The sequence below is a fragment of the Typopeltis vanoorti genome, chromosome 3 (assembly GCF_054136105.1).
Source record: "Typopeltis vanoorti isolate ZY-2024b chromosome 3, IOZ_Tvanoo_1.0, whole genome shotgun sequence".
In the NCBI taxonomy this organism is placed as follows: Eukaryota; Metazoa; Arthropoda; class Arachnida; order Uropygi; family Thelyphonidae; genus Typopeltis; species Typopeltis vanoorti.
The window spans coordinates 74,828,398-74,841,509 of record NC_143551.1 but is presented as its reverse complement, the minus strand read 5'-3'; the positions used below and the strand labels follow the sequence as shown (position 1 = coordinate 74,841,509).

General features: G+C 32.6%; 1 protein-coding gene across 1 annotated transcript in view; it reads right to left on the bottom strand.

The window, feature by feature from the left end:
* Nucleotides 1–630: 630 nt before the first annotated feature.
* The window catches only part of LOC150108272 (protein LZIC-like), a 95,949-nt gene continuing 83,467 nt past the window's right edge, over nucleotides 631–13,112 (bottom strand). The window contains exon 6 of the mRNA XM_090415717.1: nucleotides 631–1,896. Within this exon, the coding sequence (XP_090271843.1) occupies nucleotides 1,838–1,896 (59 nt within the window). The 3' untranslated portion in view covers nucleotides 631–1,837. The remainder of the gene's footprint in view (nucleotides 1,897–13,112) is intronic.

Here is a 13,112-nt window from a genome sequence, read left to right as displayed (position 1 = left end):
CTACAGACCAGTTTTAACTATTTGCAACAAAAACTCTCAAATATCACAAAAATTTGAGAATAATCTCATAGGAAATATTTGCACAAGTTATAAATATATATGAATAACTAAAATATTAATTAATAGCTTTTATTGTGTTGTTTTATCAAAATGATTTTTTTCTTACTAACTTGTTGCTGTCAGTGATGGGAAAAACACAAGATAATTTCAGTGGCATTATTTCAAATGCATTTCAGAGTCAAAAAATTATAAATATGTCAGCAGAGAATACAAATTGTTCCCTGTGTGAACTTTATATTTTATAATACTACCTAATGATTAGGTTTCTTTTATCAACATTAACACAACAAATAATTTTGATTAATAGTTTCTGATGGGCCATTTGTATCAAACTCAATGCAAATTTGTCTATATGGTGAAACTTTTAATTTTTTTAATGCAATTTGTATATTACAATAGAACTAATAAAAAAGATTAGCATGCTGAACCAAAATGATAATGTGAAATTTGAAGAATGAACATCAAAAGGCATAAACTAACAAAAAAAAAGTGAAATCTATGCACATATATATATATATATATATATATATATATATATATATATATATACTAAATTCTCTACAGCTGGCATATAAAATATAGGCTGTTCATTTCATTATATACTTCTTGCAAACCTAAACATGTCACTGCAAAAGTTTGCCACTGAGCAGCTTTTATCATTTTTTTATTTTTAAAAATGCTTATTAATAAAACTAAAAGTTATGCTTATGTTATTTTTGGAGGGATTTATATCATGTAACTAGTGTTAGTAACACAAACATTTTTTCTGTGATACATAAGCAAAGTTCATTGACTGTACAACAGGTCCTGTTCTTACTTTGCATTTATGAGAATGTTTAATGGCACGTGGAAATCTGTACTACTACTATTGCTGAAGGTAAATACTATGACAACAGTTGCAGCAGAAGCAATGAACTCACTAAATTTTTCCTGTCTTTAATTTTAATGATATTAAAATAGTTATTGCAGGCTTCCAAGCATTTCCTTAAAGTTATGAAAGTTTCTCTGGCCTGAAGAACTAAATTTTACATAATTACAAAAAATGTATACAGACCACAGAAAAAAACTATTCCCTTGAACAAATAATTACTGGTAAAACCATTTACACAACATAAATCTCCTGAAAAACAAACATAAAGATTCAGTTTTATTTACAGGCTTCTTGGCTCTCCCACACCCCAAAAGTAAAAGCAATTCTTACAATCGGTTAAAAGCAGACAAAACTGCATGATAGATGCTATGCATATAAAATGTATTATCTCCCACCTCCCCCAAAAAAATCACCATGGTGCACATAAAATTAATACTTTGTATAATTTCATGATATAAAAACAACTATAATAAATCTAAGCTGCTTATTTGATTAAAGCTGTCACAAACCATCATAATATTCAAATTCTTGAATAAGCATCGATCCACTCACAATGATATAACAAAAATATGTCACAAATACTCAAACAATTACATGAGTAAAGCTAAATATGCTGAAGTGCACACATTTCATGCATGTCAATTTGCACATACTTACACTATATTTAAACATCTAGTGCTTTTGTGAACAAATCTAATATTCAATTATCAGTTCCTTTAACAAAGTACAACATTAATCTGAGTAATAGCAATTGCTTTCAAATTATGATCATTAAAATCTTTTAAAAATATTTCCTTTTCTGATGTATTATTCCAAAACTGTAAAAACAGTATATAGCAAGAGCCTTTGAAAGCATTACCCAACTGTGAATGAAGCATATGATCCAGAAAATCTGGTAAAAGCTAATCAGCTAACAACACTTTTCACTTGTGAACCAGCCATTTCTAGAATTTTCTCACTTGTGCCTAAAACAAAAGATAATAAATAACAATTACTTTAAAAGAAGACAAAAACTCAGATGGATACTATTAATAAAGAAACTAGTGTTTGCAATCCAGATAAACCAGTTTATTGCAAAAATCCTTTAAAAAATTTGCTGGTAAATCCATGATTCTGCTTGTATTTCAGTAACTGTAAAACATTTTAATGCATGTTGTAATAATTTTATCACTGACTAATTCTGTAAAATATAGTTCGAATAAATTGCTTGGACCTTAATGAGTCTCTTGGTTGTGTAGCCATATGTTTATGCTAACAGTCAACCAGTTGCATTATTACTTGAAATATTTCACAAACAAACAGATATTTTCATTTGAGGCATTACAGAAGGTGGCTGGCACAATGAAAAAGGAAAAGTTGGTCCTTGCTGAAGATCTAAACAGCAGAGTAGGAAATGATTACCAGACATATAGAAATGCTTTTGGGAAAATTTGGAGAAAAGCTCAAAGCTAATAATAATAATGGTACATGCCTGCTGGATTTCTGTTCAGGACATGGATTAGTTATTACTAACACAATGTTCCAACATAAAAATGTGCACAAATTCACATAGCAAGAGAATGCAAGAAATAAGAAAAGTCTCATTATAGTTGATAATGATGTTTTCCCACTGGTTCAGGACACAACAGATTAATTTGGAGGAAAACTGTTGATTGGAAATTAGTAATGGTGTAACTTTTCATTAGTACTATCATAATTATCCTGCACATCCCCTGAAGGTACATATCAGGAATTTGATGATGATGATATTTCATGAATAACTTTATAGTAGTAGTAGTAACTGGTAACAATAACATATGAGAGTTAAAAAAAAAACCATTATAGGCTTCTCTGATGAATCAAATCAGATACTGCAGTCCTGCAAATCAGTCTGTGATCATGACCAATCGGATATGTTAATTTTGATGCTTTACATTAAAAGCAAAATTATATTTGGTGATTCATTGTTCTGATCAATTGTTGAGAGAGAGAGAGAGAGAGAGAGAGAGAGTGTAGCAAGTCACATCAGTTGTTTGCATGTCAGAAAATGAAAAATCCAAGGGAAGAATCAGAATATTTCACGTGATTTGATATTTCATAAAAGATGGTATTAAAAAGGTTTTTAAACCATGAATAAAAATTCACCATGGTATTATTTTAAATGTTCTGAAGCAAGTGATGTCAATGTGGGTCAAGCAGCACTTAAAAAAAATAAAATAATTCAAAGCACTTGGACATACTAGCAGACTACATAACCATTTTAAGAGTCAGCTGGCATAAAATTAAATTATTAAAAAGGCAAGGGAAAAAACTGATGATACCTTCAACTGAAATCACTGATGTAAAAACTAATTTGGAGTTTTGATCAAAAATTATCATTTAACAAAACAATTGATGAATCTTTTTCTGCTGTACCAGTGCATGACAGCAAATGTGTTCCCCTTTAGTAAATTTTGTAAATCTGAAAATTTGCAAAAGTTATCTATTACAAGGGGATATAGAGACATTCCTAAAATTTCAAATATGATAAGAAAAATTGCAATGGAACATACATACAAGATTAGAAAACAAATAATCAGAGATATCACAGCATAAATTTCATCATCATCATCAAATTCCTGCCATGTGCCCTCAAGGGGTGTACAGGATATGACAACTACATGATTCATGGTGAAATATTTAGTTTAACATTTGATGAGTGAACATCTGTTAAGAATCACTACTGATATGGTTATGGTCTTGGTTATGTTGAATTTGAAGTTCTATACCCAGATGTTTAATCCTTAATCAAAATGAAATGAAAGAATTTGGTATTCCTTTTAAAAGTATTGTATCCATTATAACAGATAGAGCTTCAATAATGAAGAAAGTAGCAAGACTGATCATTATAAATCAATTTTGTTTAGCACGTGGCATACAATTGGCCTGTAATCAAAGTGCTTTAGAGTAAAAATAATTTACAAGAGGATGATGATGGTAAACAAGAAAAGAATAGTGATTAAAAGTTAAATTACCTGATATAAATGATAGTAATGACTCTGATGGTGATGAAGAAATTGATGAGCTTGATGTTTTAGATGCAATGCATGACACATCCATTGATTCTCAATAAAATTCTATACAAAATGTACAATAGTTCTCTGATAGCAAAGATATGAATGTTAGTCAAAAATATTCTACAGATCACCAATAAAAAACAATGACATATTCCAAAACACATGTAAAGGAAGAGTATGATGAGAAACTTTCACTAATATTGGTTTCCAAAACTTGGAAAATCTTGTTGGCTATACTGGTGCACTTCTAAATGCTGTTTAGTTGTCAGAAAAGTCTCGTAATTTGAAATTAGATATCAACTTTACAGATAATGAACCTGAATTGTTGTCATTAGCAGCGCAACTGATAAAGGCTACTGTAGAAGCATCATATTATGAAAATGTGAATTTTCGTATTGTAGATGTAATGTTAAAAATTTCAATTCAATGAATTGACAAATCAAAATACATTTTTAAGTAATGAACTTAAAGATGCTTTGATGGCTCATAAAGAAATTATGAACATCTGATTCCAATGTTCTGTGATATCTTTATGATACTAAGAAACTGATTGATGAATATTATGGAATTTTTAATCAAACAAGCAAATGTACAATGACAAAGATAATTGTGGAATTAGTTGAGCATATTTGTAATAAAAAAGAAATAAAAAACTCAATGGAAGTTAATCCTTCAGAGTCTGAGGAAGCTTAACTTTAATTGCATCTACATCAGCTACATAATCAACTACAGGAAAAACTTCAATTGGTAATAAAGGAGAAAAAAAAACTGAAATAACCTATGAAGACCTAACTCAAAATTTCAAGAAGAAAAATTAAGAGGAATACATTAAAAAAATGACTTTTGATTTCCTAATAACCAGTAATATAAAATGTAATAAATAAATAAATTTTGTTTACTTACAATTTATATTAATAATATTAATATTTTTTTTTTTTTAGAATTTTATATTCTTTACAGTTGTGTCATGTTTTATGTTTCAATAAAGTATTTGTTAAGATTTATAAATTTTCTTTCGTTGAAAACGTTTTTTGAAAATGTAAAAAAATTGCCAGTAAATTATCGTGAAAATTTTTATTGAATCACTGGTTAATTCAAAAAAGTGTAATGTTGAAAACCCCAAAAGAAATTCTATAAGAGAACTCTACAGTTCTCTTATAGAATTTAGGGAATTCTATAAATTCAATAAGAGAACTACAATAATACAGAATTCCATAAAGCAATTTGTATTCCAATTTAAATTTGTGTTTTATTATAGTAAGAAAAATTGAGTAAAAAAGGAAAAAAATCAACAATAACTTATTTGTGTTTGTCATCCTACAGAAGTCATTACTAAAGAAGATGTGAAGGAGTTTGTTAAGTCATTAAAGAAGGCAGTTGACAGACAGATTAAAAGCTGGTCCTTGTAATTCATCAGGCAAGTACCAGATGAATTTCTCCTCAGGATATCAACTAATCATTACTAACAACAGTATATGTGTTTCTCTAACAGAGGTGAGCCTAAATTCATGTGGAGAGAAGACACAATAAGACAAGTCTTACTATGTTATTACTGATATTTTCATGCTGGTTTGGGACATGAGTATATAAAATTATATATAGAATTTGAAAGAGGATGTGATCACCATTTAAATTATACTTGTGAGAGACTACAATGGCACAGAAAAAACTGTTTGATTTTTCATGAAAGAGCGATTCAAGATATACTAGAAATGAAAACATATGTGAAAATGATCATATATCATTAATAAATTATTGCATTACCAATAAAATTTTTTTCTCCATATCTCAAACTGATAAACACACTAACATATAAGTAGTTGACATACTGGAGTCAATAGTGGTAGTTAAACAGGATAAGAATTAGAGCATTAACAAGACACATCAATTGACCACATCCATGACTGCACTTATGTGGTTGTGATATATCATGCAACCCAAGTTGACATCTGACTAATGAGCCAGCACCAAATTTTCAAATACTTCCTATAATTTTCACGAGGTTGCATCAATCAATGACAAAAACTCCTTGCTCTTATTTCTAATTTCTTCACAATTCACAATTTGAAATAGGTAAGTAAAATTTATTTAATGGCCATATATTTTCAGCCTGAATATTACAGGCCATCATCAGTGGCAATGTTAGTTAATTACGGTAGAACATGAACAATGGATTGATTTGAAACAGTGAGAGCCATGTTATATTATACATAAAACAACACAAAGATATAACTGAGTATTTACTCACTCCGATGCAACTGACTAACTCAAAATGCTTCCTATATATATTTGCTCACCAGTCTCACTTTTCTTCAACCCCCCCCCGTCCTTTCATAACAAAGAAGGCGGTTGACAGACAGAGACTCGTATTAAACTCCTCTAACACAGACATCTTAACCACCACTCCAAGTCAACCTCAAACATCATATAGTACTCTAAAATTTTAGTAAATATGCTAAACATCTAAGATGAACTAAATCTAAACCTGAATCAATCTAATGAAATTATAACTTAATATCACAATTTTTAAATAAAAGAAACATCTTCATGGAGCAATCTTAACAACAAACTACCAAGTCATGGGAAGACTGGAAAGAATATTCCAGTCTTCCCATGACCTTTGTTTCGGGCAAAATGAATATCAACAAAGCTGTTAATATGGTCTGAATACTATTGAAAAAGAGAGAGAAGACACAGAGAGAGAGAGAGAGAGAGAGAGAAGCAAGAAAAAGTACTATAATAAAAGGAATCAGATAATAACAGAAACATAAAAACTAAAAATATTCTGGACGACACTTGCAGTAATTACTTTAAAGGATGTTAAATGGAACAAGCAGTCAGAGAACAGTGGCAGAAAATATTCAAGAGGAATGCAATCAGGAGAACAAATCAATATTCAAAGCAGAAAAAGTTATCAGAATACCTGAAATATAGAAAGGCGACTGGAGAATATGATGTCTGACAGAAATGATTAAAAAATGGAGGTATAAAAGGATTATAGTGGCTACATTACATAATTCAGAAGGGTCAGAAGGTCGAAGTCTGGATAACTGGAATATAACGCTTATAGTACCAATTTATAAACAGAAAAATAAAACTGAGAATTAGACGAATTTCCATCTTAAGTGTTCTGGTAATACTTATGCAAGCGTACTTAGCAGGTTAAGCAAAAAAAAAAATTGTGGATGAGAAATCTGGAAGAATAAGCTAGTTTCAGGTTTAAAAAAAACTATCAGAATACATTTACTTTACTTTAAGAAAAATAGACAAATCATAGGAGTGGTGTGTGATTGGAATGGGTTGCCATTAGATGTTGTGAGTGCAAGCAGTACAAATGAATTAAAGAATAAGCACGATAGCTGGTGTGTGTGTGTGTGTGTGTGTGTGTGTGTGTGTGTGTGTGTGTGTGTGTGTGTGTGTGTGTGTGTGTGTGTGTGTGTGTGTGTGGCCTCCCTCAATAAGTCTCCAACTCCTTGGAGGTCTCGCTTAATAATAATAATAATAATTATATATCTGGAGAGAACATATGATAAGATAAACAAGAAAACAGCTATTTAAGTGCTACAATTATATGGGATAAATGAGACATTATATGTAGAGTAATATTATTATTACTTGGAAATCTCTATAGAGTCCAAAAATTCAATCATGGAATCCAAAATTATGACACAATGCTTATCATACCTCTCCACAGGTCATTCCAACAAAGCACTTATGACCATCTCCGGCAACCATTTCACTTATTCACTGTTCCAAGCAAAAAAAAAAAAAAAATTTCAAAGCAAGGTTTACCATCTTTGCTAACCACATTCACACAACTTTAAGGGATGACCGTATGTTTTCTTTCCATCCAGTTATGTACTGAAAAATTTCTTTAGCATCTACTGTACAAAATTTTTATACAACGAAACCTGTGGTGAATTCATCACTAAAAACACATGTAATAACAGTAATGACTATTTAATTCGTAAATATTTCATCCCAAATATCTTGGGACATCATCAGTACAGTAGTTTAAACAATACTAGGAATAACATACAGTTAGGGTGCACGAATACAATGGAATCTCAATATGCATGCAGTAACATGTTATAGGGGTAAATTAAATATAACTGAAAAAAAAAAAAAAAAATATATATATATATATAAAGATTATTTTACACAATTTTGTATGACAATTTCCCATACTTTAGGAATAGTAAGAACATCATTGCGGTTTAAATTTGGTCTGTGTAGTAGGGCTTCAGCACTTTCTTTATATAAACATTCATATTTATATAAAGATCTATGTAAAAGCTTTGACTTCTCCCAATGGATCCTATGGTTTGGATTTTCAACTCCATGTTGGGAGAGACCAGATTTCTGAAGTTTAAAAGATGAATGTGGTCTTGATGTTCCATGATGCGTTTCTGAACAGACCAACCTGTCTGACCAAAGTAAGACAATTTGCAGGAGCATGGGATCTCATAAACACCAGGTAACATCAGAGGTGAGAGGTTGTCCTTAGGAGAAGGTAACAAGTTATAGATTTGGTTGATAGGTTTGTAAGTAGTGGCAAAATTGTATTTCTTGAAAAATTGAAAGACGTTCGGAGATGCATTTGACGTAAGGTAGGAATCCTATGGACTTCTTGTCTGGGTTGATGTGTGGGACGGTGACTGATGATTTTTTTAGTTGTTTTAAGATTATATCCATTTAGTATAGCTGTATTTTTGATTATTTCTAGTTCTTGGTTTAGAGAATCTTCAGAGGAGCAGAATTTGTGTGCACTGGAAACTAGTGATTTAATGATGCCAAATTTCTGAGATGGATAATGAGCAGAAGAATTGTGAATGTAGCGACCTGAAAATGTAGGCTTGCGATAGACAGACGTGGTAATGGAACTGTCTTCTTCTCTTTGAATGTGTAAATCCAGAAAGGAGATACCCTGTGGAGATTCTTTTTCTAGCGTAAAGTTTATGCGAGGATGAAGAAGGTTTATTTTATCTAGAAACAGTTGTAATTCCTGTTCAGAATGATCCCAGACTGCAATTACGTCGTCGACATATCGTAACCAAACTATATGACCGAAAAATGAATTTATTACTCCGAGATCGTAATACTTATATCAAACTGGATTATGATCCTACAAAACGTGAACTCAGAGAATTAAACAAGTTGCTTGATGAAACCTCCTCCTTTGATGAAGAAACAATTAAAAACCTGAAGACATACCATGCTAGACCTCCCAGAATTTATGGCTTACCTAAGCTTCATAAAATTAATGTTCCTCTCAGACCAGCCGTGTAGATTCTATTAGCAGTCCAACTTATAAGTTATCAAGATTCTTATTTAACCTTCTCCGTCCTCATATAGGCCACTCAGCCTCTTCAATAAAAAATTCCACAGAGTTTCATGCAAAAATAAAAGATATTCAACTGTTAAAAACTGATTTGTTAATTAGCTTCGACATTGTCTCCCTCTTCATGAACATTCCCCACAAAGAAACAGTAGAATTATTAACTCAAAAATTTCCTTCTGATATAGTTGAATTATTCAAATTTGTTATTACATCCAGTTACCTCACCTGGAAAGGTCAAACTTACAAACAAGAAGAAACAGCAATGAGATCTCCTTTATCACCAAACCTGTTTCTAGAACACCTTGAAGAAAAAATATTCACTTTTGACCTCAAACCAAAAATTTGGTTACGATATGTTGAAGACATATTGCAGTCTGGGATCATCCCGAACAGCAATTACAACTGTTTCTAGATAAAATAAACCTTCTTCATCCTCGCATAAACCTTACGCTAGAAAAAGAATCTCCACAGGGTATCTACTTTCTGGAGATACCCTGTGGAGATTCTTTGAAGAGAAGAAGATGGTTCCATCGCCACATCTGTCTATCGCAAGCCTACATTTTCAGGTCGCTACATTCACAATTCTTCTGCTCATCATCCATCTCAGAAATTTGGCATCATTAAATCGCTAGTTTCCAGAACACACAAATTCTGCTCCTCTGAAGATTCTCTAAACCAAGAACTAGAAATAATCAAAAATACAGCTATACTAAATAGATCATCATCATCAAATTCCTGCCATGTACCCTCAAGGGGTGTACAGGATATGATAGTACTACATGAAAAAAATTACATTATTATTAATTTCCTATCTACAATTTTCTTCCAAATCAGTCTGTTACTTGTCAAGACTCCAACATTATCAGATCTTATATTTCTATCGTCTAAAGCACTTTGTACCGTATCAATCCACTTATATCTTGGTCTTCCTCTGGGTCGTTTTGCTGCCAACCTGGCAGAGAACACTTGTTTTGCTAATCTTTCTTCGCCCATTCTGTTTAAGTAACCATACCACCTGAGATTAGCTCTGCTAACGCATTCCTGGATGCTGACAATGTTAAGTATTTTCCTAACATCCTCGTTTTTAATATGATATTGCCATTGATGACATCTGTTCACACCTATAATCTTTCTCAGGACTCTCATATCTGTGGTCAAGTGTTTTACTTCTGACCCAGCTCTCAGATCCATAAGTTAAAACTGATTTGAACACTGTCTTGTATACAGCTAATTTAGTGTTCCGACTAATTTCTCTCTTATTCCATATGAATTTATTCAATTGACTTCCCACCATACCAGCTTTGCTGATTCTGTTGTCTATTTCTATATTTAATTTACCATCTTCAGTAAAAATCGTGCCTAAATAGCTGAAATGTTTTACTTGTTCCACAGGTTCTCCATTCACAACACAGTTGACATTTTCAATGATTCTGCCTATTTTCATTGTCTTTGTCCTTTTATTGCTGACCTTCATACCATATCTATTACAACAGCTATTCAATTTAGTCAGAGAATCTTGCAGACTTGTAGCGGATTTATTTAGAAGTATAACATCATCCGCATAAAGCAAAGAGCTGACATTAACATCTCCAATTTTGATATCAGGTTTAATACCACATTCCTTCATAATGTGATCCATATAGATAATGAATAACAGAGGGGATAATGTACATCCTTGTCTCACACCAGATTTAACATTAAACCATCTTCCTGTACTTCCTTCAATTCTAACTGCTGACTCACAACTCAAATAAAGACTAAGTATTGCTTGATATAATGCCCCATTGACACCGGATAACTGCAGCGTATTGAATAGCTTCTCCGTTGGCACCTTGTCATATGCCTTTTCCAGATCGACAAAACTTAAATACAGATCTTTGTTATATTCCCACGCTTTCTCGACTATTTGTCGTAAAGTGAAGATCTGATCCTGACAGCCTCTATTTGGCCTGAATCCAGCTTGTTCTTCACCAAGCTATTCTTCCACAATTCTTCTCAACCGTTTCTCAAGTATACTTGCATAGATCTTGCCAGGAACACTCAGTAGGGAAATACCTCTGTAATTCTCACATGCAGTTTTATTTCCCTTATTATATATGGGTACTATGAGAGCTCTATTCCAATCATCGGGAATTCGTCCCTCTGTCCAGGCTTTCTGAACTATGCAGTGCAGCCACTGTAAGACTCTTATACCACCATACTTCAGCATTTCTGGTCGAATATCATCTACTCCTGCTGCCTTTCCACATTTCAAGCCTTTGATGGCTTTTTTACTTCAAGTATGGATATGTATTCCTGACTGCATTCCTGGTCAGTGTTTTTTACCACTGTGCTGTCATCACTGCTTGTTTCATTTAGCAGTTTTTCAAAGTAATTACTCCATACTTCAAGAATATCTTTTTCTACCGTTTTCATTTCACCTTTATCATCTCTAACTCCTTTTACAGCACTCTTTCCTCCATTCTTAAGCTTCTTCAACAACCTCCAGAATATTTTGCCACCTTCTTGATATTTATTTTCTATATTCTTGCCAAAGTCCTCCCATGACTTTTGTTTAGCTAGTTTTACACAGTGTTTAGCATTCTTGCATTTGTCTCTATATTCTCTAAGAGCACAAGCTGACTTATTTGACAGGAACTTTTGGTATGCTTTCTTCTTTTCCTTCACTGCCTCTTTAACTTCCTGTGTCCACCAGGGAGTTCTGATTTTTTTATCCTCACCACATGCCTCTCTGGCAGAATCAGTCAATGTTTTCTTCAGAGTTTGCCACTGAATCTCCAAGGTTTGATTCCTGTTCTCAAACTCTTTCATTTTTTCTTCAATAATCTTTGTGTATTTTAGTCTACAGTTCACATCTGAGAGCTGCTCAACTTTTATTCGCTTTAAAACTTTCTTACATGTTATTCTTTTCAATATGAAATTCAATTTTATCCTGCTCAAGACTAAATAGTGATCACTTCCAATTTCAAATCCTCTGTACACTCTGGTGTCCTGCACCAAGGAGAAAACATCACTATCAACAATAACATAGTCAATAAGACTTTTCTTATTCCTAGTCTCTTCTCTCCATGTGAATTTGTGCACATTTTTATGTTGGAACATGGTGTTAGTAATAACCAGTCCAGGTCCTGAGCAGAAATCCAACAGATATTTGCCATTATTATTAGCTTTGCTCTTTTCTCCAAATTTTCCCAAAATATTTTTCTATGTCTCACAATCATTTCCTACTCTGCTATTTAGATCCCCAACAATGACCAACTTTTCATTTTTCATTGTGTCAGTTGCTTTTTCTAAAGCCTCAAAAAATTCCTCCACTTCTACCTTAGTAGAACCTTCTATGGGACCATAGGCACAAATAAGTCTCATTGTCCAGTTCCCCATTCTCATATTTGCCCACATTACTCTACTTGAGACTGACTGCCATTCAAGAAGATTAGCCTCATATTTTGTGTTGAATACTATAGCTACTCCTTCTTTTCCTTGATTGTCATTGCCTGAATATAACATTTTGTATTTATTGCTCAGAAAGATTTCACCAGTTTTGGTCTTTTTTGTTTCAGTCACCCCTATTATGTCAATCTGGTACTTATCCAATTCCTCAACTAGCTTCATTTCTTTACCATTCAGGCTTCTTATGTTGATAGTACCGATCTTTAACTCTGGTGATGTTGAGTTGGGGTGTGCTTTCAGATTTGTTCCAGTAGCTGACTTTTCGCTGTTCGCCCTGGTTCCCTGGCGAAAACAACGGGGGCCTTGTTTAACCGGGCGACGCCCCAGCCGGCATGAAATTTTGTCATGTTGCACC